The 24,105-nt window shown below is 44.1% G+C and overlaps 1 protein-coding gene across 2 annotated transcripts; it reads left to right on the forward strand.

The window, feature by feature from the left end:
• Positions 1–433: 433 nt before the first annotated feature.
• Positions 434–11,658, forward strand: FBXO40 (F-box protein 40). Of its 2 annotated transcripts, none has more exons than XM_042031218.1 (3): positions 434–662; positions 6,670–8,627; positions 10,693–10,776. In XM_042031218.1, coding segments are annotated over exons 1-3 (1,968 nt in total). In that variant the 5' UTR covers positions 434–653; the 3' UTR covers positions 10,694–10,776. The 2 variants fall into 2 exon arrangements, with proteins under 2 accessions (XP_041887152.1, XP_041887150.1); XM_042031216.1 differs by having other exon boundaries at positions 476–662; positions 6,670–8,565; positions 10,693–11,658.
• Positions 11,659–24,105: the final 12,447 nt, after the last annotated feature.

Here is a 24,105-nt window from a genome sequence, read left to right on the forward strand (position 1 = left end):
AGGCTTACACTTGGTGACTGGTGGGACCTTTTCACTGTGCAGTGGAGGGATTGAAGTTTGGGAGTCTCCTGGGGGTCCCCAGAAGGAAGGTAGGCACATCTGCCCAGCTGCTCAAGTCAGGGCCATTCCCACTCTCTTTATGTCCCCCCCTGCCTGGACAGATCAGAAACCCACCATTGCTGTCTGTGCCAGCTGCTACGTCTGGTGACAATGGGAACTGGGTGACAATTCCAACTGCAGAAACCACAAACTGGTGTGGACACCAAGGGGGGCAAGTTGTAAAGGGCAAACCTCCATCAGAGAGCAGCTGGGAGCTGATGCAGGGCTGGGGAACGGGTTTGATCTTTTTCTGTCATACAGGGGGCATGGAGTATTATTTGTTCTTCCTCTCTACTTGTCTGTGAAGTATCACTCCAGGAGTGACAGTGTTAACAAATACAGTGGAAGAGACAGCTCTGTAAGCTGAGCTACATGGTCACATGCACAGGTTTTATTTTTAACATCCCAAAACTACTTGATGTTTCTGCCAGGGCTTGCTCCGTGTCCTTCTGTTCTCTTCTCTTTCTTTGCTTGCAGTTCTCCCTCACCCACCTCACTTCAGCCCAGCTGAGCACAACCGGGAGAGAAGTGTTTGGTACGTGCACAGGGACTCTATGATCAAGGTAAGGCTTTGTGAATAGAGCTGGAGTCTTTTTTGGACAAACGTTATGCAACGTAATTGTTACTGTAGTGAGCTATGAAAATCAAGATATCTTCAAAACAGCCTTAGTAATTAAGATGAAACAGAATAATCATGAGCTGTCTTAAATGACACTCTAGAACAGAGGCAGCTGGTAACTCTGAGCGTTTCTGTGACATACTACTCTAAAAAAAAAACCTTCCATAATGTATTCAGTGAATTAGCTGTAGTTTGCAGCACTGTATGCAGGATTTTAAAAAACTAAGATGCTGATTGTAAGATGGGAGCTTCAGCAGCAGGTCAGATGATAAATCAAAAATTTAATTTCTATTATTTTCAGGAACCTCAGAGAAGACAAGGAGATACAGTAAGGGTCAGAGGAGAGGCAAGAGCAATCTCATGGCAGAGCTGCTTAGACTTAAAATCAAATTCGTTTTGTAGATTGAGACTGCAAACTTTATGTTGGCAATCTACATTGAATGAATGATGAAGAATTACAAGAGTTAAAGGTACTGCTGTACCATTTAGTCTTGTGACTGCTCAGCAATTTTTACTCATTAATCTCTTTTATTTTATTATTTAGATCTTAACCAATAGCTCTGAGATTCTTTATGCTGGGCACCTTTCAGAAAAGTATGTTAGTGAGATTGTTACCAGAGCATAATATAGAACCTGAGCCCAAAGAGAAAAAAACATGGTTTGGACCATTACTCACCCCCGCCTTTTTTTTTCTCAAACTGCAACAAAATTGGACTATTATTTTAAAGCACTTGTTGAACTCAAACCAAGACCAAACCCATTTCCTAGTTACCCATGCAAAGTGAAAGTTTGCTTGACTGTGTGTCTACCAAGGATAGCACTGACATGTCTGAGGAGCAGCAGAGCAGCTCCATGTCACAGCCTGCTGTTCTGCCTGTCTCCCACACGACTCCCCAACATGCCCAGCACAAGATGCTGTTGCTGGGCTATTCTGCACAATGCCACCAGCCCAGGGGACCATTTCAGTGCCTGGAATTTTTGGATGGCTTTCTCTCAGGTGAGCTGTGGCTAGATTGCACCAGGTAGGGAGGAGCAAGAAACATTGCTGATCCAGGTCTTTTAGTGGGGAGTGCAGTGTGGGGTTCCCACCAGCAGTGCCCTGTGTTACCTGTGCCTCACTACTCTGAAGTCTCTCTGCTCCTCCTGTGACAGCTCTAATGCATTTCACCAGTCAGAAACTGCACAAGCAAATTTTGGTGCCACTTTACTGCCTGTGTGCAGCACAGATTTTCCAGGCGAGGGGGAGGCCTCATGGTGCAACAGCTTCTCTTGATCTCCATGGTCCTGCATGTGGAGTGTAGGGAGCTGAGGAGAAGCTGATGTGCTGCTGTGAGAACCTGAGCAACAGGCATTCTCCAGAAGAAAAGCAAGGAGCATGGATTGAATTCTTTGCCCAACTGATGCACTATACTGTGGATCTACTTCATTCCTGACATTTTCAAGCCTATTTTTGGCAGTATAAAGCAATTCCAACCTGTTCAGTAACTCTGAAATAGTGGTTATTGCCATGAAACACCACAGCCTCATCCAGATGATCTCCAGGTAGAAAATACAGGCAGTAGCTCCCTAATTGTAACATCTTCATCCTTTTGTTGTTGGGCTTATCCAACAAGTCAGTTGTTTCACAGAAAACCTTACCCCTCCTCACATCTTATACTAAGGATCTGAAGTTCACCAGCATTGCCCTGTAATCAAAGTGCCGCTATGAAATCCATGTGAACTTGTTCAAGGTCACCTCAAAAGTAGGTCTTGCTCACGCTCACTGGAATGTTATTAGTGATATTGATGAAGATTTCACCTACACCTTTAATTGTCCCTTTCCACCTCCCCTGAGCCATACCATTACTCACTGCCTGCCTCATTTAAAGCCTGGCTGGCAACTTGTGTGTGCAAGATCAGTCCAAATGGCAACTGCAAAGCAGGAGTGCCATGAAGGACAGTGACCCACAGTGCTGAGTGCCAGGGCGTCACTCAAGCTGTACTGTCCCTGCTGTGGGTGTTCAAGTGGGGAGTTTGACTTATTTAGAGGGCCCTGTGATTCTAGGTAGTGGCAACCCTGGATTGGCTTTTTATTTTGTATCTAAGGAGAGGACTCAAGAAATCTTGGGCTGCCGAGATTCATGTACAAATGCAGTACAGTATGGTTTCCAATGGCATAGTGATTTTTTCCTCAGCTCTAAGAAATAAAAATATCTGTTTAGCAAAAGGAGACCCAAGCTTGATTTCTTGACAAGGTTGTTAAGCAAGCAGTGATTGAGGAAGAGCAGTGCATGAAAGGAAAAGAAAATCACTGGTTTAAGAAGACTTACTTGGTGTCCTAGAAAATGTGATTCTACAGCTGGCTCTGCCAGGGTTTTTATGCAGGAGGCATGCAACTGCAAGTGAAACATCAGAACCTGAGCATCTCTATGCTTGGCATGTATATTTACGTATTTGTATAGAATACTATATTTAATTCTATATATTTTCATCTTTCTAAACTTTAATTTTACATCTGCCAAATAGAAGCAATAGTATTTTTCAACCTCAAGTGCACCTCTAGTACTGCAAAGATAGATTCATTATTGTGAACATGATCAGATCTAAGATAGTAAATACACTGAAATGAAATTTTTTATACTGTAAGAAAATTAATAACTGTATTCTCCTCAAGATTTCAATATGATAAAGATGAGATAAACACTCTATACTAGGTGAGAAGGATTATAAGAAATAGAGAACATTGCCTATATGCCCTATACACTTCCCTGAAAGTATTCCCATTCTGTCTGTTGTAACATTATATATAACTTCAGCATTCTTGGCTCCAGCATTTGGATGTCAACTTCCATGAGATTTTTTTAGGAGCTTGTTATCATGTTGTAAAATTTAGAAAGACTGTTTTATGTTCATTTGGAATCTCATCTCAGAGGCACTCTTTAGGGTCCTTTATCTGGGTTTCTGGTGGCCCTTTTTGATGTTTCTTCAGACTGGGAGGTATCCCTTGATTCTGTGCAAGGAGCTCAGGTACAGTGTATGACCTTAGTATGTCAAATGATCAGTCACGTGTAGCACATGCCAAATGAGAAAACACTTCTATTATTTTGGCTCATTGTCTGCGACTTAATTAAATATATATCTCCTGAAAATAAATTTTAATTGGCTTATAAGCTGTACGTTATTATCACGGAACAGGTCCACTCCAGACACAGACTTAGCTGCAGTTAAAATAGCAGCTGTATATTTTTAAACGTTACTTGATTTGCTGTCATGATGGTCTAAAAATAAAGATTTACCAAAGTGGACAGACTGTGGACTGTAATGTGCATTCTTTGTTTACACAGTAGCTTGAACATGATTGAAGTAATTATTTCTGGTTTGGTTTTTTTTGTTTCCTAACCCAGACCTTGAGACATTTTGCAAGTTGCAGGGAATCTGTAAGTTTATACATGTTTAGAGAAATGTTTTGTCACCTGACATATCTGTGTGTCACCTGCCTCTGGATGTTATCTATCAAACCTACTGAGGCAAAATTTGCAAACTTTCTGCTGAGTGTTTTGAAAGCTTGTAGTTTGTTTACGTGCAATAATATCATCAATTAAACCACAGAGCTAACTAATTATCAATTAAAATACAGAGCTCCTGATTACTGTCATGTCAGAATAGAAGAAGCATTCAAGCCCTGATAAATATCAGAATAAAACTCTCTGTCCCTACTTCCTGTCCTCTATGTTCACAGATTTGACAATGAGAAAAGAAGCATAGATATCTTTTGTCTGAAAAGAACGGCATATACAAGTTAGAGATGAGGTAAACTAAACTAAAAAATGCCTGAATAATGAGGAAGACTGATTCTGCATCTGAATGCTGTGATATGGTCACTTTTCATAAACAAAGCATGTATTTTCTTTCTCTACCATGATTTGGATGGGGTTTATTTCAGCATACAGCAATGTGAAAGCAGGCTCCTCTCCAGAAACTTTGCCATCAGTCCTTTCTGTGTTTTGGAGAACAATAAGGCCTATGCCTCTGATGTAGTGGTTTGTGTTTTTTTTAAATCAATTATTTCTCCCCAAGAGTTACTTTTGCAGTGGAAAGTATTGTTCACTTTCCAAAGTGAAAGTCATGTTTTTATTGCAGTGTAATGTACCCAGCCTTCCTCTGACCTTATGCAAGTCATGGCTGGGACTATTTTTAGAGATTATATTTGCAGCAAAATGCTACAAGAATGAGAGCAGCAAGGATGCCACCAGTGTGAAATAAATCCATCTGTATCTCCTGCTTCTCTGAGCTGCATAGAAGTAGATGTAACTCAACAGCCTAAAGCAGGACAGGTGCCGCCCCAAAGCACATGTATTTAAGGGCTTGGTGTGGCTGAGGCCACCCTGGCCAGTGCCCTGGTGTCACCTCTCTGCAGAAGCCAGTGCTTCCCAAGGCAAGGCAGGGATGTTAAAGTGGGAAGTAACAAAGTTTTACTTTCAGCATTGCTGTCTTCAGCTCTTTCCCTGAGCCTTATACGTGAGAGTGTAAGTTTGTCTCTGAGGAAAGGGACTACCAAGGATGTGTTCCTTTACTCTGCAGGGCCAAGAGAGAATGGGATTGATTCATGAGGAGGTGTAAGCAGGTATTGATCAGCTTTGGAAATTGCAAAAGATGGAACAAAGTTGTGTTGAGCAATTAATGCACATCAAATTTTCAAATGAGTGTTGGTATTTAGTGCAGGCACACACAAGCACTGCCTTTCCCAGGCATCTTTCCTTCTCCGGTGTTGTTCATGACTTCCTCTGCCAGGGTGTAAAAGTGTGAAAGACAGAAAGTTAAGAGAATACCTTCAAGAAACAGAGAGGACACTCTTCACATAGCATCTCTTCCCCTGGAGCCTGAGCCCACTTCCACAGCAGCACAGCTCTCCTCAGGGCTAGGTCACTTAAGCCTGGGGTTGCAAAAGAAAACACATCTAGGTAAACACTATTGTGTTTTCTTTAACCCTAGGAAAACTGAAACAAAGTCTAAATTATTTTACTACCAATATCTGTCTTTTCTCAGCGCCAAGTGAGAGTCTATTTGGCCTATCCTACTGCATGAAATGTGTGGTGGGAAGATTTGTCAAAAATCTTTTTCCTATTTTCACATAAAAAGAAAAGCACTCTGGGTTCTATTTGGAAACAAAACTCAAGTTCCTCCTTATCATTAGCTTTTTTCCTTTCACAAAGATTCGCAATGATTCCAGAACGAGGCTGGAATGCAGCTCCTATAGTAAGGAGCAGGAAGTCAAAAGTCGGGAGGTTGCTACTTGCAGCAGGTCTTCTTTGGGCCAAGTTACAGATCCAGTTGAAGGTGTCCAAAGAAGTAGTTCCAAGTTATGACTGAGCAGCCTTTAGTTCTGTAATCCAACAACTGAAGTGTAAGAGTAAGTCAGGAAAACAGAGTAAAGAAGCCCAAGGAGATTAGCTCTTACCCAGTTTTCCACACTGGGAACTGGGATCCTGAAGATAATCCTCACTCTTGACCTTGCTGGTGTAGAGCAAAGGGAGGTTCATTTGTGCAACATTCATGTCTTTGTGGGGAGATGAGAAGATGCCTAGGCCACATCTAGATAGGAAAAAGGAATGTCATTTTTCTTGCTCAGTGTTGAGGAAGTGGGATGCTCCTTCACTGTGCCCCTGGCAGTCTTGATTTCAGCAGCTTGGTGAAATATAGGGACAGAAAACAGCTCATACCCTGGCTGCCTGGGCTAAGGAGTAAAGACCTTATCTATGTCCGTGCTGCTACCAGGCCATGCTGTACCGTGGGGATCAGAGGTGGTACATGACTGTATGGAGCTGGCAGTATCACTTTCTCACAGCCTTATTCCCACTAGAAGTGCGTGTGAGCACCCCATGTGTGGAAACCAAGTGTGGGCATGGAGGGTCTGTGGCCGTCCTCGCTCCTTCGGGCAATAACTCTTGTCTTCTTGTCTTTGCCACACACAGCACCGGGCCCAGAAAACTCCCCCTGGGCAACACAGGCACTGTGAGCAGTGCTTCAGCCGGCACTGCCACGCACCTGTTGAGGTCTCCGTGTCCTGCATGGTGATCAGCTGCCGCCTCCACTGTGGGGCCACCTTCCACATGTGCAAGGAGGAGGAGCACAAATTGCTCTGCCCCTTGGAGCAGGTGTCCTGCCTCAACTCAGCCTATGGCTGCCCTTTCTCCATGGCCCGCTTTAAGCTGGGGAAACACCTCCAGGTCTGTCCAGCCAGTGTTGTCTGCTGCTCAATGGAGTGGAATCGCTGGCCAAATGTGGATTCAGACACAACCCTGCACAAGAATATTATGAAAGAGACCGTGAATGAAGAATGTCTGGACATAGCTTTGGCACTCAGAGACCAGAAGATACTTTTCAGGACTTTGAAAATAGCTGAATTATTTCCAGAGTGGAGGAAAAAGGATGAACTGGAAGAACTAATGGATCAAGCCATGGGTGGTGAAGCGGGTGCTGTGGGGGGAGCTGCCTGTAGTTCCCAAGAGGGCAGTGACCAGTCTGAGCTCAGCCAGCGTGAGCGGGAAGATTTGGCAAAGGACAAAGAGGGAATGGATCTGGGGAGTTACAAAACCTGGGAGAACATTTTCAGCAAAGAGCTTCTGGCTTGCCAGGTAACGGGCTCAGCACCCAGCACAGGACGAAAGACAGAGGAGGCTTCCAAGAAAACAGCATCAGCCCCTCGTGCTGCCAGCTCCACAGAGAAGGCAAAGGAAGGACCTGATGGTGCAGAAGAGGGAAAGGGCCAAAAGTCTGAACAAGTAACACCGAGTAGAGAACTGAATGGACTGGCTCCCTGGCAAGAAGGGGTCCTGGAGAGGCTGAAGAAGGAAGTCGGTGTAGCTGATTACAACATGTATCTGGTACATCATGGGGGAATGCTCATCCGCTTTGGCCAGATGGCTGCTTGCACTCCCAGAGAAAAAGACTTTGTCTATGGGAACTTGGAAGCCCAGGAGGTGAAGACTGTCTACACCTTCAAAGTGCCAGTTAGTTACTGTGGCAAAAGAGCACGACTAGGAGATGCGATGGGCCACAAGGTGCCAACTTCAGACAAGTCAGTGGATACCTCAGAACTGGGAATAAACATAGAAGAACTACCTAAGACAAACATAGTTGAAGCCACACTACTGTGTGCTCTGGAAAAAGAGCTGAAAGGCCATGAGATTTCTGAAGCAAGAGGTATTGATGGACTCTTTATGGATTTTGCAACACAGACATACAGCTTTCCTTTGGAGCCCTTCTCCTCCAGCGCAGTTCTAGCAGATATTCTGGATGAAAACAGCCCACCAGAACTGCACATGGAACTCTACACTGAGTGTGTAACCAGAAGACACAACAAAAGCAGTTCAGCTTTCACGTTCACTTGCAGTCATTTCTTTAGGAGGGACGAGTTCCCATCGCACTTCAAGAATGTGCACGCTGATATCCAGTCATGCCTGGATGGATGGTTCCAGCATCGCTGCCCGCTGGCCTACTTGGGATGTCCTTTTGTTCAAAATCACTTCCGCCCTGAGGGACTTAAGGCCAAGGTTATTTACAGCAAGCCTCTCAAGACATTTGCTATTAAGCCAGAGGTGGACACGCTTCTTGCTGAACCGGGAAAGTGCAATTCCACAGTGGATAGTCGAGGGGAAAACAAGGACTTGCTGAGCAGCCTCCCAGTGGAAGTGCTCAAGTACATAGCGGGATTCCTGGACAGCTTCAGTTTATCTCAGCTGTCACAAGTGTCAGTGCTCATGAGGGACATCTGTGCCACTCTTCTTCAAGAGAGGGGGATGGTCCTGCTGGTCTGGGAGAAAAAAAGATATTCCCACGGTGGTACTTCGTGGAAAGCTCGCAAAAAGGCAAGTGACTGTGACACTGGGAAAAAGAGTCATGAGTTCTCTTCAGATAAAACACAAGAATGGTGAGAAAAGCTGCATATAAACATGCAGACATTTATATGGGGGAGGTTCATGAGGTTGTGAATTTGCAGAGGGCTTTGTTGTCAGGGGCCAGGGCCATAGAGTGCAGTACATCTAGCAAAAGGATGAAGGTGTAACTAGACATTTTCTGACTAGCTGAAAGTCCCCACCCAAGCTCATCTTGGGTAATCCATTTGCATGTGCACCATTTCTAGGCACTGAGAACTAAGAATTCCTGATATTTAAGCATTACACATGGATTTTTGAAGAACTTGAAATTCATACTTTTTTGTTGTTTTTGTTGTTATTTACAAGGCAATCTAGGGTATGTCAAAATGCTTTAGAATGCCAAAAAGGTAAAGATCAAAGAAAAATGTCTGTGAAAGGTGCTCAGGCATTCACATCAGTCTCCAAGGGCTTTCATAATTAGTTTTCATAGGATTACTATGAGTGAGGAAGCAGCTTAGGGATAGAAAACTACCTTCTGCAAAGCTGGTCTCCCACTGTTTGTGCTGGAACACTACCACTCTTATAGGCTGTTTAGGTTGTTTAGAAAGAAATATTTAGACACAACTTAGTGTAAGTCCTAGTTGAACATTAGTTTTTACAGGGATTTCTTTAGGTGATAGCCCTGCAGCTGCTCTAACACTGAATCATAGAGTCATAGAATCATTTAAGTTGGAAAAGACTTTTAAGATCATCAAGTCCAATGATTAACCTAACAGTGACAAGTCCACTGTTATATAAAACTGTTCAGAAGAGTAGCATGAGACCAGCCTAACCAAGATGACAAGACAAAGACCTAGAAACAAATAATTTAGAGATCCAGGAAAAACTCCCAGAGATTATGTAAGGATCTGGCTTCCAAGCAGAGCCATGAAGATATCTACCTATTGATTCCTATCAAATAGAAGCTTATCAATTAATGACTCCTTATTAAGATAAAGCACTCTCTGTTAAAAAAAGACATGAAACGTGGTGAATTCAAAATCTGCGTAACAAAGTCTGGTGGCTGCAAGTTGAATTAGCCCAATCCAAATCAGGAATTAGTCACTGAAATAATTTACTGGAGGATGTGGCTTCCATCAGTAAAAGGAAGATATTCCAGTTCCCAATCATACAACAACTAACTTCAGTTATGGTAGCTCAGTTTCAAACCAGCAGCATTGAATTTAAGGACTGTCTAACCCTTTTCATTTTAGCTCTCTGTACTGGCCACACAGGGATCTTGTTTCCAATGCAGAGACTCTGCTTGAAAACATTGTTCGTAATTATTCCAAATTTCTGTACTACTGTGTGTAATAGCTATGATCACTTAGGACTAGGAGAGGGTCAGGCAATCTTAAGCAAGGAAGAAACATTTTTAGGGAGAAGAAATCTACTCTGACTAAAAATTAACTTGATTTAATGGTATACAGCAAATATTAAAGTCACTTAATCACAGTCATATCACTACATGCTAATATATTATTAAATGGTGCATGATATCACTGCAAACAGAATCGGAGAAGTTTAACAGCACATTTCTATTTTCTATGAGCTTATACGTCCTCTAGGAATAACTTCAACCTTAGATTTCCCAGACTTTTCTGGGGTGGGGTGAATAGCAGCAGTGTTGTAATGTTAATTGCTTTGTAGGTGCCAATAGATGCTTTGGAAGGTCCTTATGAAGTCATGTTTCTTTGAGATATGTGTCTTTGAGATACAAAGGCATGCCGTGGTCCCCTTGCTTTACAGACACCTGGGATCACCCTGCACATGTGATGGAGTTTTCTGTACAGGTGCAGTGGTCAGGTATCCTGAATTTCCTCATACCCTGCTCTGGATTGACACCGAACTGTAGGATACTTCCCCATTAAAAATGGCAGGCGATAACTAAAGCAGCAAAACCAGCAAGTACGAGGTACATAACAATACAGACCCCATTTTCACTTGCTATGCCAGGCCTGCACAATCAGATGTTCATTAGAGTGTCCAGGGTGAGTAATGCACACCCACTGTAAGCACAGACAGGTATTTTAAATCCTCATTTCCTCTCCCCAATTCCTTTCCCCTCTCTTGCATTAGATCTGGCAGTTCAGCAGCCTGTTCTCCAGAGTTCACAACTGGCAGTGCAGCGGCAGCCCGAGCATGTCGGAGCACCTGAGGAATTGTCCCTTCTACCAGGTGGAGCACAGGATGGAGCCCGTGCTGCTGACGGGCATGAGCGAATCTCGGGAGCAGACTCGAAAGACTTTGGTCTCTACTTTCAAGCGCAGAGTCTGAACAAATTGCTTCCCCTCTGCCATGCTCCCTTCAGGGCTCTTGAGATGAAGATTTGGGAATTCAGGTGTAAAGATTGTTGCTTCCAACTCTCCTTTGGACGTACAAAATTGGCTTCTCTCCAGCTGCATTTGAAACATCTGCATCAGTTTTTTCCTGCATTAATTTGTTAAAACTTCATCCACTGCTTACTAATACCACATGCTTTCTGTTTATGTTTCTGTTCCTGGTTTAATACAGCATCTTGAAGAAAGCAATGAGGATCTTACTTGAAATCAGCATTTTCACATCCTTGAAGGTAGGCTGCTGCTCCTGTACCATGTGCCTGAGAGAGGCAAGAGCAGTTAATGTACTTAGCTCAAATAGGTCTGAAACACCTTCGTTTTGTCTGGAAAGCCGAGTTCTTGGAGCACAAGTAGATGCCCTCCTGCCTGGCAGACCTAGGGACTGCTAACCTGCTCTGAGACGGGGCAAAAGAAAAGGACGCCCCAAAATTATGTGAATTAATTAGAACTCCAGTGAAAACTCGGGAATTACTGCGCAGGCACAGACCATCATTTAGGACCCTGACTCAGGCAAGCACACCTAGTTGAGTGCAAGCCTAAAGCTGAGCTCATGGGAGCATTCAAACCAAACCAAAGCAAACAAACTTGCTCTTTGTTAGAAGTAACCAAGTAGCAAACAATTTTAGAGACTCAATCGACCTTTTATATTTTAAGGTAACAACTTTCTGTGTTTTATCTGAAAATTCATTAAAGCTATTAAAGAATATTTGAAGTCATTTTTAGAATGCCTTACCAAATCACTTTTGCAGCTGTAAATTGCAAATTCTAATTGTAAGCAATTGAAAACAAGATCTCAAAGAAATAATATTCTTTCTCATAAAAGAAAAGTAATTCAGCAACCCATTCAGTAACAGTATGGGTAATGTTTAGCTTCAGTTAAATGGGCTGGAGCAGAGAAACTTTTCTTTTTTTACACAGCAGAAAAGTGGCTAGGATTTGGTTTATTTTTTAATAAATACACTAACTTAAACCAGAATGGGCTTGCTGAGGTAACAGATGAGAGAAAACAGGCAGGTTACCAGCAGTGTCTGTCTCATTACACTAATTGAACCCATTATCAGTGGTGCTAGTCTGAAATGCCATGGATGTGGTGGTGGGTGAGATTCCTCTGAAATGGCCATAAATTTATTTGTCAGCTTAGGACAGTTTCCAGCCATTGCACAGCCACAGGGTGCTGACTCACCCCCTTTCTTTTTTAAGCTTGTAGCCAGAAGTGTGAGCTCAGGACTGAGGTCTGGCTTTCATCTCTCTGTCTCAGGCAGGAGAACCTCTCTGGGAGCCAGGATATTTGCTGGCCTGGACCACTGTCCTTCTCACCTGGACTGGTCAGGTGAAAACTAGCTCAAGCAGATGGATACATGCCACACTTGCCATCCTCAATCTTGGTGCAGACCTGGGATGAGGTGGCCATGCAAGAAGGAGCCCTCTCTTACCCAGAGAGGCTGCTGATGAACCTGGGCTGAGAGCTTGGTAATCAAAGGCATGAATTGGGTGGTGACCAAAACCACCCTGAGTGCAGCTCTGCCTTGTCTACACTTGCAGCTTAAGTGGTACCTGTGAGATTTTTAACCATATGAGGATGTTTTTAGTCTCCAGACACACACCCTCAGGAGCATACTGTCTGAGCTGTGAGGACTGTGGAATGGTCCCGGGAACAGGAGAAGCACTTTTTTTTTTTTTCTTAATGCTGCTCTGTTTTCTGCCCCTAGAGATCCTTTCTGGGAAGTCTCATAATGCTTTAGACATGAAAATAAACTTCTCTGCACAGATATCCTGCAAAAAATGCAAGTAGCATCCCAGGTTTATGAAGAGGGAGCTGAAGGAAATGAACACAGGGAACCTAAGCTGGGCCAGGAGCAGTTAGAACCAAACGCTCTGATCCTTCATCCTGAGGCTTAAGCCACTGCACAAAAACAAACTGGCCATCCTTTCAAGCTGCTTACAAAAACTCACCTGTCCTCAAAACATTCCATATAACATGAGTTGCTCAATATTATCACCTTCTTTTACCCAGCAAAGTTGACAGATGTGAAAACATACAGCCAGAATTCATAGACTTCCTAGGCCTCTAGGAATTCCTAAGAGACCTAGAATTCCTAGGTCTCTACATCAGGGCCTCATTCTTCACTTATCATGTACCTGATTTTCAAAGATGCTGAGCATGTAACTGTATCTGCAGACTGCAGTATCTGCAAATGCATGTCCAAAAATTGGGTGCCAGTATCTATGCTGGGTACTAAATGGAGCCACATAGTTTTATGGATAATTTGGGGGGGGTGGTAAAAAAGTTGCTTAAATAATAAGGTCTTAGAATAAGTCTGTGTTCAAGGCTGGCAGGAAACCATGAAAAATTTCAGCCTGTGAACAATCTCTCACATGATCAGCCACTTAGCTGCTGTAAACTGCTGTGGCTGCCCTGAAATTTTGGCCTATGTTAGGTGTGAATTTGGCTTATTTTACCTTTAGTGCCAGTGTACCAGCACCACTGCTATTCTGCTCCTGGCTTCCTTCTGTCAGTTCCAGAGGATTTTGTTCTTATCCCTCCCTGCTCCTGGAGATAGCATGACTTCAGTTCCAGCCTTATTGTGACAGATCCTGCTTCTTCCCTGCACAGGAGGTGCCTGAGTCACAGTACAGGGGGATGCAACCTTTGGAAATATGATGGTTGATGGTCAGAGTTAGGAATATTGCAACCTCTGCCTCTTGGGATCAGCCAGGGTGTGCATAGGACATCCAGGAGATTGGATCATTTTCCTTCTGGTGTTCCTACAGAGCATGCTGGAGAGACAGAGGGTGTTCATTCACAGAGAGACATATTGCTCCTGTGAATATATAGGTGTATTTCTGTAAACTGTAAATTTGATTAAATAACCTTCAGCACATCCAGTGAAAGCTGAAAATCCACAGCCATCTTCAGATTAGTCTGGTTAACCTGACATGGGAGAGGCAAAGCTGTACAGGGAAGGGGAGATCACACTTCCACCTCTGCATACCCACCTGGCCAATGTCAGCAGGGAGCTGCTTCTCACTTCATCTCACCCTTACCAGGAGTGGAGAGGTGTGGGCTGGTGTCAGATGCAGTTTTATTAATCTAAGGGTCATGCCAAGCTAGCTCAGTGTTGATGGTCCTGCCCATTAGCAGAGTCAGCAGAAGATTTAGGAGCTGTAAGGAACTGAATTTTCCTGCCCTGTGTATCTTGGTGAGCACAATGCTGGCTTGTTTAAAAGGTGAGAGGCTTCAGTTTAGGTTCAGCAAGTTCCTAGCTCCTGGTTTAAGTTTGTAATTTGGCCAATAAAACTTTAGCTAAATTTCAGCTTGAGGAATTTGATTAGAAGAAACTGAGCATTTGGTGTTTTTCAAAATAGTCTTTTGTTTTGGCAGGGTCTGAACTGGAAAAGGGGATCCAGTTCCAGCAGAGCACTGAGGTTGTTCTCAATCCAGCCCCCACACTCTGGATCTTCATGACTTTAATCTTGTTTGTGCTGTCCACAAGTCCTGTGAGGGGCAAGAGCAATACTCCACACACTCCAAGCTGATGTATTTTGCAGTGTTTCCTCTCACTGGAAAAGTGGAAATGAAATTAAGGCATCATGGAAATCAGAAAGGTCAGAGCAGGGCAAAAATACTCAAGACAAGAGAAGACAGGAAACAGAAAAGATAATGAGTTTGGATAGAGAGACCTGCCTCTTTGTAGGTGCTGTGAGGAGAGACAAGAGGAGACAGGTAAAAAGGCAAAGGAATGAAAGAAGTTGGGGTGTGCTGCCAAAACCAGAGGTTTTCTGGATAAAGGCATTTCCTTGAGAAAGACTCTGGAAATTCCCAATTGGTGCTATACAGTAACATGGGGCAGATGATAATTTTTAAGGGTTGAAAGGGCAGGTGACCTACTGACATGTATCCTAAGTCTGGGTTGAAGGAAGGAATTTTTTGATGGCCCTGCAACTCCCAAAACTGAGTACAGATACAGTGAAGTTTATCTGAACAGTGCCTGTTATTTTGTGAAACTCTGTAACTCTTTGTTGCTTTCTTAAGAATAAAAATTACTATGGTTTTAAAAAATCCATCAAAATTCAGGTCTTAGCTTGTTTTCTTAGTTTCATCACATTAATGTATGTTTTGCCTTAAAATCAGGTGTGGCAGTTCCTGTACCCTCATATTCATTATGCTTCTGTCCTCTGCTACACTTTTCACTATCATTTTCCTGGTTGAGGACTATTATTAATATATGGTTTATATTTATCTAATTTTAGCAAATATTTTTAGGTTTGACCCCATCTTCTTTGCATAGCCACTTTCTCCTTCCTGGTTCAGTTACTTACTTATATGAAAAACTCTCTCTTCTTTTAAAAATCCATTTTCCACATTGATGCTACATTACATCTACAAACATTTGAAGAAAAGTTTTTTCCTTACCCTTCACTTTGGGGCTATCCAGGTAGCTACAGAAGGGCTTTTGCTTCTTTACTTTGCATGTTCCAGAGACACTGCACATCTCTGTCAGAAATTCTGGGCGTCTTTCCCATACAGTTTCCTTACCACTGCAGTCCACACTAAAGAGTCTCAGATTCTTTGGGGTTCAATTTCTTTTGAAACAAAGCATGCATATGCAGTGCAGGCTTATTCTTATTTATCTTCCCTATCTATTCTACTGAATTTATATGTAAGGAAATTATGATCATGCACTCCAAATTTATTTTTGATGGCCACCTGCTCTATGACTTAATTGCTATTTACAACCAACGAATCTTTTGTAGGTTCAGTGATGGTTTTGTGAAGGAATTTGTCATGTCATGCTGAGAATTATAGGCCTGAGGCCCATTATGATGATGAGAGATGATTCACTGGTCCATAACTCTAAAGTTAGTTTCCCCATGGCAGCAGAGTTCTTACTGGGATTCATCTCTTTTAATATTTGCTCTCTCCCTACATATCCATGTATGAACTTGAGCAGTTCATGGCTGACACTGAGCTGCGCCAGAGAAAAGCCTCTTTTAACTTTCTGGGTTCCACCTAAACAACCTGTAACATCATACATGTGAGATTAATGAACTGTTTTTCTTTTCCTTTCTACCAGTCCTGAACAGCAGAATTTTTAATACCAGGGATGACTGTTATGCAACGAGGTTCCTGGTTGCATGATGTCTAGTTTACACCTTATATTGTTTCCTACCAATATCTGGAAGGTGGTTACGAAGATAAAGGAGCCAAGACCTTCTCAATAGTAACAAGTGATGTAACAAGGGGCAGTGGCAACAAGCTGAAACTTGGTAGGTTCGGGCTGAACTTCAGGAATTACTTTTTTACCAGAAAGGTAAAAAAGCAGCACTGGAACAGGTCCCCAGAAAGGTGGCAGTATCTCCACTCTTGGAGAGTTTCCAGATTTGGTTGGACAAAATTATGGTGACCTGACTGAGGTTGGACCAGAGACCTGTGGAGGTCTCCTCCCAGCACAACTTCTCTGATTCCACAGCATCACTTGAGATTCCCTGCAGTGCACCGGCATCTGCCACTCAGGCCTCACCTGCTTCTCTGAGCTGAGCTAGGTTGTCCTTTGGCTACGGCTATTGTCTGCTGCTGTTTCTCTCAGCACAATGAGTGTATTCTTTCCCCTTGCTGTCTAGGCCTCTGCTGATTGATACCTCCTTATCTGTCATCACATAGTCATTTAACAGGTTTTCATCTCCCTGAGTAGGAAAACAGATACACAGCACTCTCCCAGCAGCTGTAGCACCACTGAATGGCTCTCTTGAACTCGATGCCTTCATGGTAAAGCTCTGCTTTGTTGGAATATGTGGGTGCTCTCTGAGAGCATGGATAATGCTGGACAATAACGTGTAGGGCCAGGCGAGCACAGATGAGTGCATCTCAGACTGGCAGGGACTCACAGGGTGTGCTGGTTGGTGTGATATTACCCTGGAGAAGCAGTGGGCACGCCAGGCAGAACAGCTTGGCCATGTCTGACAGCTCAGGGCTCCTAAACATAGCTTCTGCAGGAAGAGTTAATATTCCTTGTGAGACTTTTCCAAGAAGGACTGAAGTGGTGAGTGAGGATGGGACCGGAATGCAAAAGGTAAGTCTGTGTCCAGAGCCCGTGCCTGGCCAGCAAAAGCTGGGTGTCAGGAGGTTGTACTGGGAGAGCTGTGGCTGGGGGTTATCATGGTTTCTTGCAGGTGTGTATCCATGATTTTAGCTGGCCCCAGCAAGTGTGAGTTCTGTTACTGTGAGGAGAGGAAAAAGAGCAGCAGAAAAGCAGCCAGCTTCTCTCCGTGTGTTTGAGAGACAGGGAAAAGGCAGTAGTTAAATACCATCAGAGCTCATAGGTTTCCTTTCTCACAGATTTTTTCCCCCAGTGATATTTCTTCCTGCAAAGCCAGGGTTGAATTGGCAGCTGCTGGTGGCCCTACATGCCCACTGGGCTAAAGGGAGCTGGAGGTGGCTCATGCCACTGCAGAGCAACCGTCTTCTTCCCAGCTGACGATGGTTTCGCACAAGGAAAACAAGAACAAAATCACAAACAAACAAACACACACACCAAAAAATAAACAAAAAAACCTAACAGCTTTAAAAAAAAAGGAAAGAAAAAGAAAGAAACCATCTTCAGCCTCCAAGTCTTTCACAAAGATGAAGTAGTCTAAAAAGCAAGTATGCAGGCAGGTGATGCTTTCAGAGGCTGCAGGCTGGGAAGGGCTCCTCGATCCCAGAGGTTGTGCCTCATTTCCTGGCTGCCTTCAGGCTCCCAAGCTTGGTACAGGAAGAGTTAATGGGTTTAAATGTAGGGGTTTTTTTTTTTCCTTTTAGCCTTGTCAGAGTGAAAGTGAAGCAGCTCTGGTGCCAGTGTGGGGCTTCTCCTGCACCTCCACCCCTTCAGTGAAGGTCACTCAATGAAAATAGGGTCCTCCTAAAGGTGAATGCTCTTCCAGAGAGGAAAATGGTTCAGGGTGAGAGGGATCCACTGGCAGTCAGGATCCATCCCACACACAGAATCCCTGCTGTGGACGGTCTAGGACGGGGAGGAGGTGGACCCTGAGATCCCCACACACCGCTTCCAGCGGGCTGGTGAGGGCCCCTGCTGCACATCCTGGCTCATGGTCACTCTGTGGCTCTCCAGCAGGGTCAGCATCGCCCTGCTGTTCAGAGAACCCTGCTGCAGCAGTTAAGGAGGAAACATTGCTGACTACAGGTGACCAGGTGGCCAAAAGTCCATGTGGATGTATCAAAGCTGCTGGGAAGTGGGGACCCAACACTTGGCTGCAAGGACTGAGCCTGGGAGACAAGAGGTGTAACATTTGTTTGTGTGACCACCCCACTGCACCAGGCCCAGCAATCACCCAGCTGAGTATGGCCAGTGAGGAAAGGAAGTGCCTGGGGACAACAAGAGTCCCCTGTCCTCAGGCACTGAAACTGCCCTGCACCCTAATCCCACTGCTCCCAGCACTCATCGTCACAGGCTGCTCATCTTCTTTCCCTTGTGGACAGACTTTTGTACTGTGCTATCAATAAATCAATTCCCTCCAGAGTTTCCAAGAGTTGATGTCATTCCAGCAGTGGCATCATTTGAGGGAGATGTGATGCCTAGTCTGGCCTGCCACAACACAGAAATTCCTCTCCCAAAAACACATTTCTCCAGCCACTGGCAAAGCTGAGATGGCACCTCCAGCATCACCTCCTGCCTCAGCATCAGCTCAGTCCCAACGCAGGCACCAGCCACCTATAGCTGCCCTGGCAGAGCCCATGTCTGTGAGTGCCCATCTCAAGGCACCAGGTAGGTGTCAGGGGCAGAGGGACAAGTTCTTCATCCTGCCCAGACCTCCTCACACCTCATCTACCCACCACAGGGATCAAAACCTCTGAGTCACTCCACATCTTCCTGGTCCCCCATGCTTTCTTTCTGGTGTCCTCTCATACCCATTCTCTCTGTCCTCCTCTTCCCTTTCACTTCTTCAGCTTTTATTTGACTCCCTGAGATTTTGAGGGAGCAAACATCTCATTTCCTTCAGGGGAAAAGAGATTTTATGACTGAAGGTGAAGCAACAGAACAAAAGGCTGTAGCAAGTGGGCTGGACCCCAGTGGACAGGTGCTAGAGAACAGCCATGCCCCAAGGAGTTAGACACACAGCTGGACCCAATGTTCAGCTGGAGACTGATGCTACCAAAGAACTGTAACAAAAAATGCTTCCCCCTGTTGGAGCTGTTGGGGTTCGCACTCTCCTTGCTGATGCGAGGTTGCTCCTGCGTCTCCTCCTGACCCAGCAGGGAAAAGAAAGCCATACCTGCAGTTTAACGAGTTATGAGACATCAGTGCAGCCAGTATAACTGGCCCTGGGCCTGTGTGGCTTTGGCTCACTTGTTTCCTGTCACACGTGTGTGCCTGGCAAGAGCACGCACACAGTCAGCTGCTGGGGAGCGCGGTTGTTCAGCTGTGACAACTTGCTGGCTACTCAGCTGCTCCAGGCAACACAACATCACTGATCCTTCTCTTCCTCTGCAGAGCAAGGGAGATCTCAAGGACAGGTGGGGGATGTCGTTGCTGCTGTCATCTTCTCATTGACCTCTTCATTGTGCTCAGGAGTAGAGCAGGTGGGAGTTTAAAATGCTGAGCCACTTCCCTTGTGGTCGAGATGCAGAGAAGAGCATCTGCCTCTCCCCTGCACCGCTGCTTAGGAGAGATGGAGGTCAGGATATCCCAGGATCCTGCATGGAGAGGCAGGGAGTGGATGAGCTGGAGACTCATTTCTGAAGGCAGCATGAGGTGATGTTTTGCATTGCTTTGGTCTTGCTGCATATTACTTCTTTTTTTTCTCTCCTTTTCAGGTAAACCAAAGCCTCAGCAATTTCTAAGGGCTTCAGAATAGAGGACACCTTTGTGCCACTCACCTGCAGTCCTTTGCCTCCTATGCCTTGACATATCCTGCTCAGAAGAGCCAGCCCTGTCCAAATATTAACAGAGCCCTTGGTTGGTATGGGAGGGGGAGGTCTGCCCTTGGTGGAGAAGCTGAATGACCATTCAGGGATGGACTCACAGGAAAACACAACTTTGTCCAGGGAGGGCAGCCTGGACAGCCTCAGCTCCATGCTGCATTGCTGTGTTACAGGCAACAGGCACACACTTTTGGAAATGCCTCTTCTCTGGTTCCAGAGAAGATTACATTGCATGTAGATGTGTTTGTATGACTGCACATATGATGTGCATCTACAGGTACGTGCATGTAAGTAGACACACAACATGTATGTGGATGTAGATGTGCACCTGTATATAAGTACACTTGGTCAATGTCTACAAGGCATTAACCAAGATCTTTATGTATTTATGCATTTTATGTGTGAAGCTGAGCATATATGTAGGCAAAAATCAGTACTTCAAAATGGTAAATCCTCAAGCAGGGGAAGTTATGGGTTAAACTGAGAGCAAATCAAGCAATCAGAAAAATAGGACTCTCCAGGAGAAAGCTGCAATAAAATTTTTATTTATAGACGTTTCACTGCTGGGAGTTTACAAGATGAAGAAGATCTGTGGCTCTGTATTTGTGAAAAAGAAGACAGACATGATTAAACGCTTTTCTGGCCTAACAGGGAATCTGAAGGTTAACACTTAGAAACCTTGTATAAAACCAACAGGGGGGAAAAAAAAAAAAAGAAAAACCAGAAGGAAGGGGTGTATGGAAAGGAGGTATATGGCACACAATAAAAGTGAGAATTTATGGAGCATACAAGGTGATAAGGAGTGTTCAAAATAATCTGGAAAAACTGGATTGCTGCAAGTGCTAACGGCACTTGGAGGCAGGTTTTTTTCAAAATACATTGAAAACTAAGAAATAGTAGTCACAGTCTAGGCTCTTACTGGATGGATATAGGTAAAACTGTTCATAGTGAAGACTTTTGATGGAGGCTTCTTGATACAGAAAAGTTACTTGTTTGCATACAGAAAGAAATGGATTTATGTACTCACACTACATGAGGATAGTAAAAAACTTCCTCATCTTTCTGCAAACTAAGGAAAGTTTTAACAGCATCTATTAAGCATAAGTATTTTCAGATCAGTAGCCAAGCAAATTTGCATCTCATAATTGTAAAAAATTTGACTGAGGAGGCACCTGGCTCAATGGTTAGGTATTTAAAAATCCTGGTATACTAGAGAAATCCCAAGGTCTTGGAAAAATATGTGCCAGTGTCCAGAGAGAGAAAGCGAGATGACACCCGACTGTTAGATGGTTCTGCAGTAATAATCACAGGTAAGAGAGTGTCAAGTTATTACAAGTTAGCTAACAGATGGTCTAACAAAATAATTTTAATAAGTTAGTGTTTAAAAAAAAAGTTGTGAGAAACAAACCTGACTTCATTCTTTGACAAAATAATACGTTTGGTTGATGAAAGCACTGGTGTAAATTTAATAAATCAAGAAATTTGTAAATTCTGAAGAAAAAAGAATGTATGTCTGTATACATCACAATTTGCATGGATTAATTATCAGCTAACAGTCACAACTGTCCAAAAAGAAGCAGCAATCACTGCTGAAAATGTGTGTCTCTCTGTAAGGACTGTGCTTTTTAATAATTGCACCAGGAGATACAACTGTAAAAACATCGTTGATAAAATTTGCAAATGTCAAGGTCAGTAGCTAAAGGAGAGGGAGTCCTTCAGGTGAGCACAAGTCACCCAGCCAGGTGAACACACTCAGCCAAGACAGGATGCTCAGCAGCGTTAGTGGAGTCTCTTCAGGTCCTGGACCACCATGCTCCCTCAATGCTGTTGATCCATGAATCCCTCTGAATTGTGTAACCTGAGGGAACACCTGAGAGTGACCAGGGGCAGAATGTAACTGCTGCTGGAAGCAGTTCATGCTTAAATCCTTTCCTCTTTTGATGCTGCTGTTCTGGCTCAGGACTCACAGAAGCTTCGTGAGTGGCCCACTGGCCTCGGACACCCCCAGATAAGCCCAGAGGGGTGTGTGACCACTGGCTCCTGTGCAGACAGCGAGGAAGGACAAGCTGCCAAGAGCAGGAGCTTCACTGGCAGCCCCTGGAGAAGTCACAGTCACCTGTGACTGACGATGTGGATTTGAAAGCCCAGCAAAGCCTGAAGCTGCAGCACCCACCCACAGAGCAGCCGCCCACACAGCTCTTCATTATCCTGAAAGCCTGGAGAGGGTCCAGAGCAAAATGACAGGAGCAATTAGGAGGGTCAGAAAACACCTGACAGGGGACACTCTGAGGCATTACTCTGGTCTCGCTAAACCCGTATCTCTTAGTCACACCACAGAAAATACAGAGTACTGGTGGCACCATCACCTGCAGAGAAAGGCTCAGGGACAATCAACTGCTGCAAGTTGTATTTAGGCCCTTTCAGACTAGAATAAGACATCACATCCTCAGCAGTGAGGATGACTGTCCTAGCTATCAGTCAAAGGGGTAGACTGTCTTTGAAGGTATTCGAATAAAGGTCAGGTTCGTTTTTTCAAGCTGTCCTTTCATAGTAATTAAAAAAAGAAGAAAATCAATGACATCAGTGAAAAGAGACACTGGGTAAAATTCCAAGGCCTGTGTTACACAGGAAATGAGAGCTGGCAGTTTGTCTACCTTTTTGGCCCATCAACTGACTTGGAAGGAAGGAAAAAATAATGGAGATATGGAAGAAATGCATTAGGAGTGGCCGTATTCCCCATAAGGAGAAATATACCGTGGCATTTGATTTTATTTTACTACCTGCTCTCTGATATTCCCCACTAGAGTCTACAATTACTGTGTCCCTGAAGGTCTGAAGCTGGATTTAATCCACAAAAACAAGTGAAGCAGATACTCTAAAGCAGAAAAAAGTAATACTCACTGATAAACAAGGTGACCTTGTGCTTAACAGCAATGTTTGTTCCATTTTAAATATAAAACACTTATTACAGAAAATGTCACTGAGACTAAGAGTGCATCAAATATAAACTTGACTGCATTAAGAAGACAGGGATAAATAATATTAGGCGTTCTGCTTCTCTGGGAGACAGCCATGCTGCCTTCCAAGGTCAAATGTGCCGTGGCCAAGTGCCACATGGCATCACTGCCTGGCCACATGGATCAAGGAGCAGGAATTTGGTCATCATCTGATTAGCTGCTGGGCACACCAGCCCATTGTAAGGCACACTGTGTCGGTGCAAATAAATACTAAATGTAGATGTTTAAAACTAACCCCTTAGGAGGATTGTTGGATATAAGACACAATATTCTATACATGTTTTGTCAACCTGCAAAACATAAGATTAAGTTCTTTGCACTTCAGCCAACAAAGATTACTTGGAGGCTGTGGCTGCATTGTTTTGTGGATATGGACAAGCCAGAACTTCTAAGGTGGTGTTGAAAGAGCAGATATTTTTCAAAGAATAAAGCCAAGCTCAAGATGATCTTTTCCCCATAGGTTCCCCTTGTTTGATTACGCCTCTGCTCATTCAGTTTAAGTTAGCAAAATAGATTCAGCAGTCTAACTACATTGGTTTAGAAGCACTTTATGAACACAGCTGAAGCTCAGCTGCCTCCAAGAAGAGCATGCACTGACTAGAGGTAAAGCATTTAAACAAACTGTGTTTACCTCAACCTCACATTATATCAAAATCACACATTCTGCAGTGCCTCCAAAGCAACTGTGGGCATTGTTTCTCCAGCACAGGTACAGCAGCACAGGCACCGTGTTCAGCCAAAGCCCTTTTGTGGAGCATGGCAGACACAGAGCAGGAGAGGCCACTCCCGACCCTCCAGCTCAGTGTGCCGGCCGTCACCAGCGGAATTCAGTGTAAGTGCATCACAGGAAATACTTACCGAGGATTGCTTTTTAAGCCATAGAGATGTCACTCTAGAGGTGTGTGAGAACGCTGGATGGAGCTCTGAGCAACCTGGTCTAGTGAAAGGTGTCCCTGCCCAATGGCTTGGAACTAGACGATCTTTAACGTCCCTGGCAGCCCAAACCATTCTCTGATTCTTTGACATCTCTGAAAATGTCAGAAGGCCTGAGAACTGTGCTCACCCCACATGTAATTCATCACAGATCAGACTGCAAAGAGCCCTTTATTGGGTCTGAAGGGTTACAAGGATACAGGTTCCTGAAGGGTTACAAGGATACAGGTCCCTGAAGAGTACAAAATGCTGACCAAAGACACGTCATCACTAGTGCTGCATG

The sequence above is a fragment of the Corvus kubaryi genome, unplaced genomic scaffold (genome assembly GCF_017639235.1).
Source record: "Corvus kubaryi isolate FWS band 111438036 unplaced genomic scaffold, C.kubaryi_AGA036_p1.0 37341, whole genome shotgun sequence".
NCBI lineage: Eukaryota > Metazoa > Chordata > Aves > Passeriformes > Corvidae > Corvus > Corvus kubaryi.

Bases quoted from the DNA above. Each gene is read 5' to 3' on its own strand.
- FBXO40 (XM_042031216.1), top strand. The intron at 8,566-10,692 runs GCAAGTGACTGT...CTCTTGCATTAG, and splicing joins CGTGGAAAGCTCGCAAAAAG to ATCTGGCAGTTCAGCAGCCT.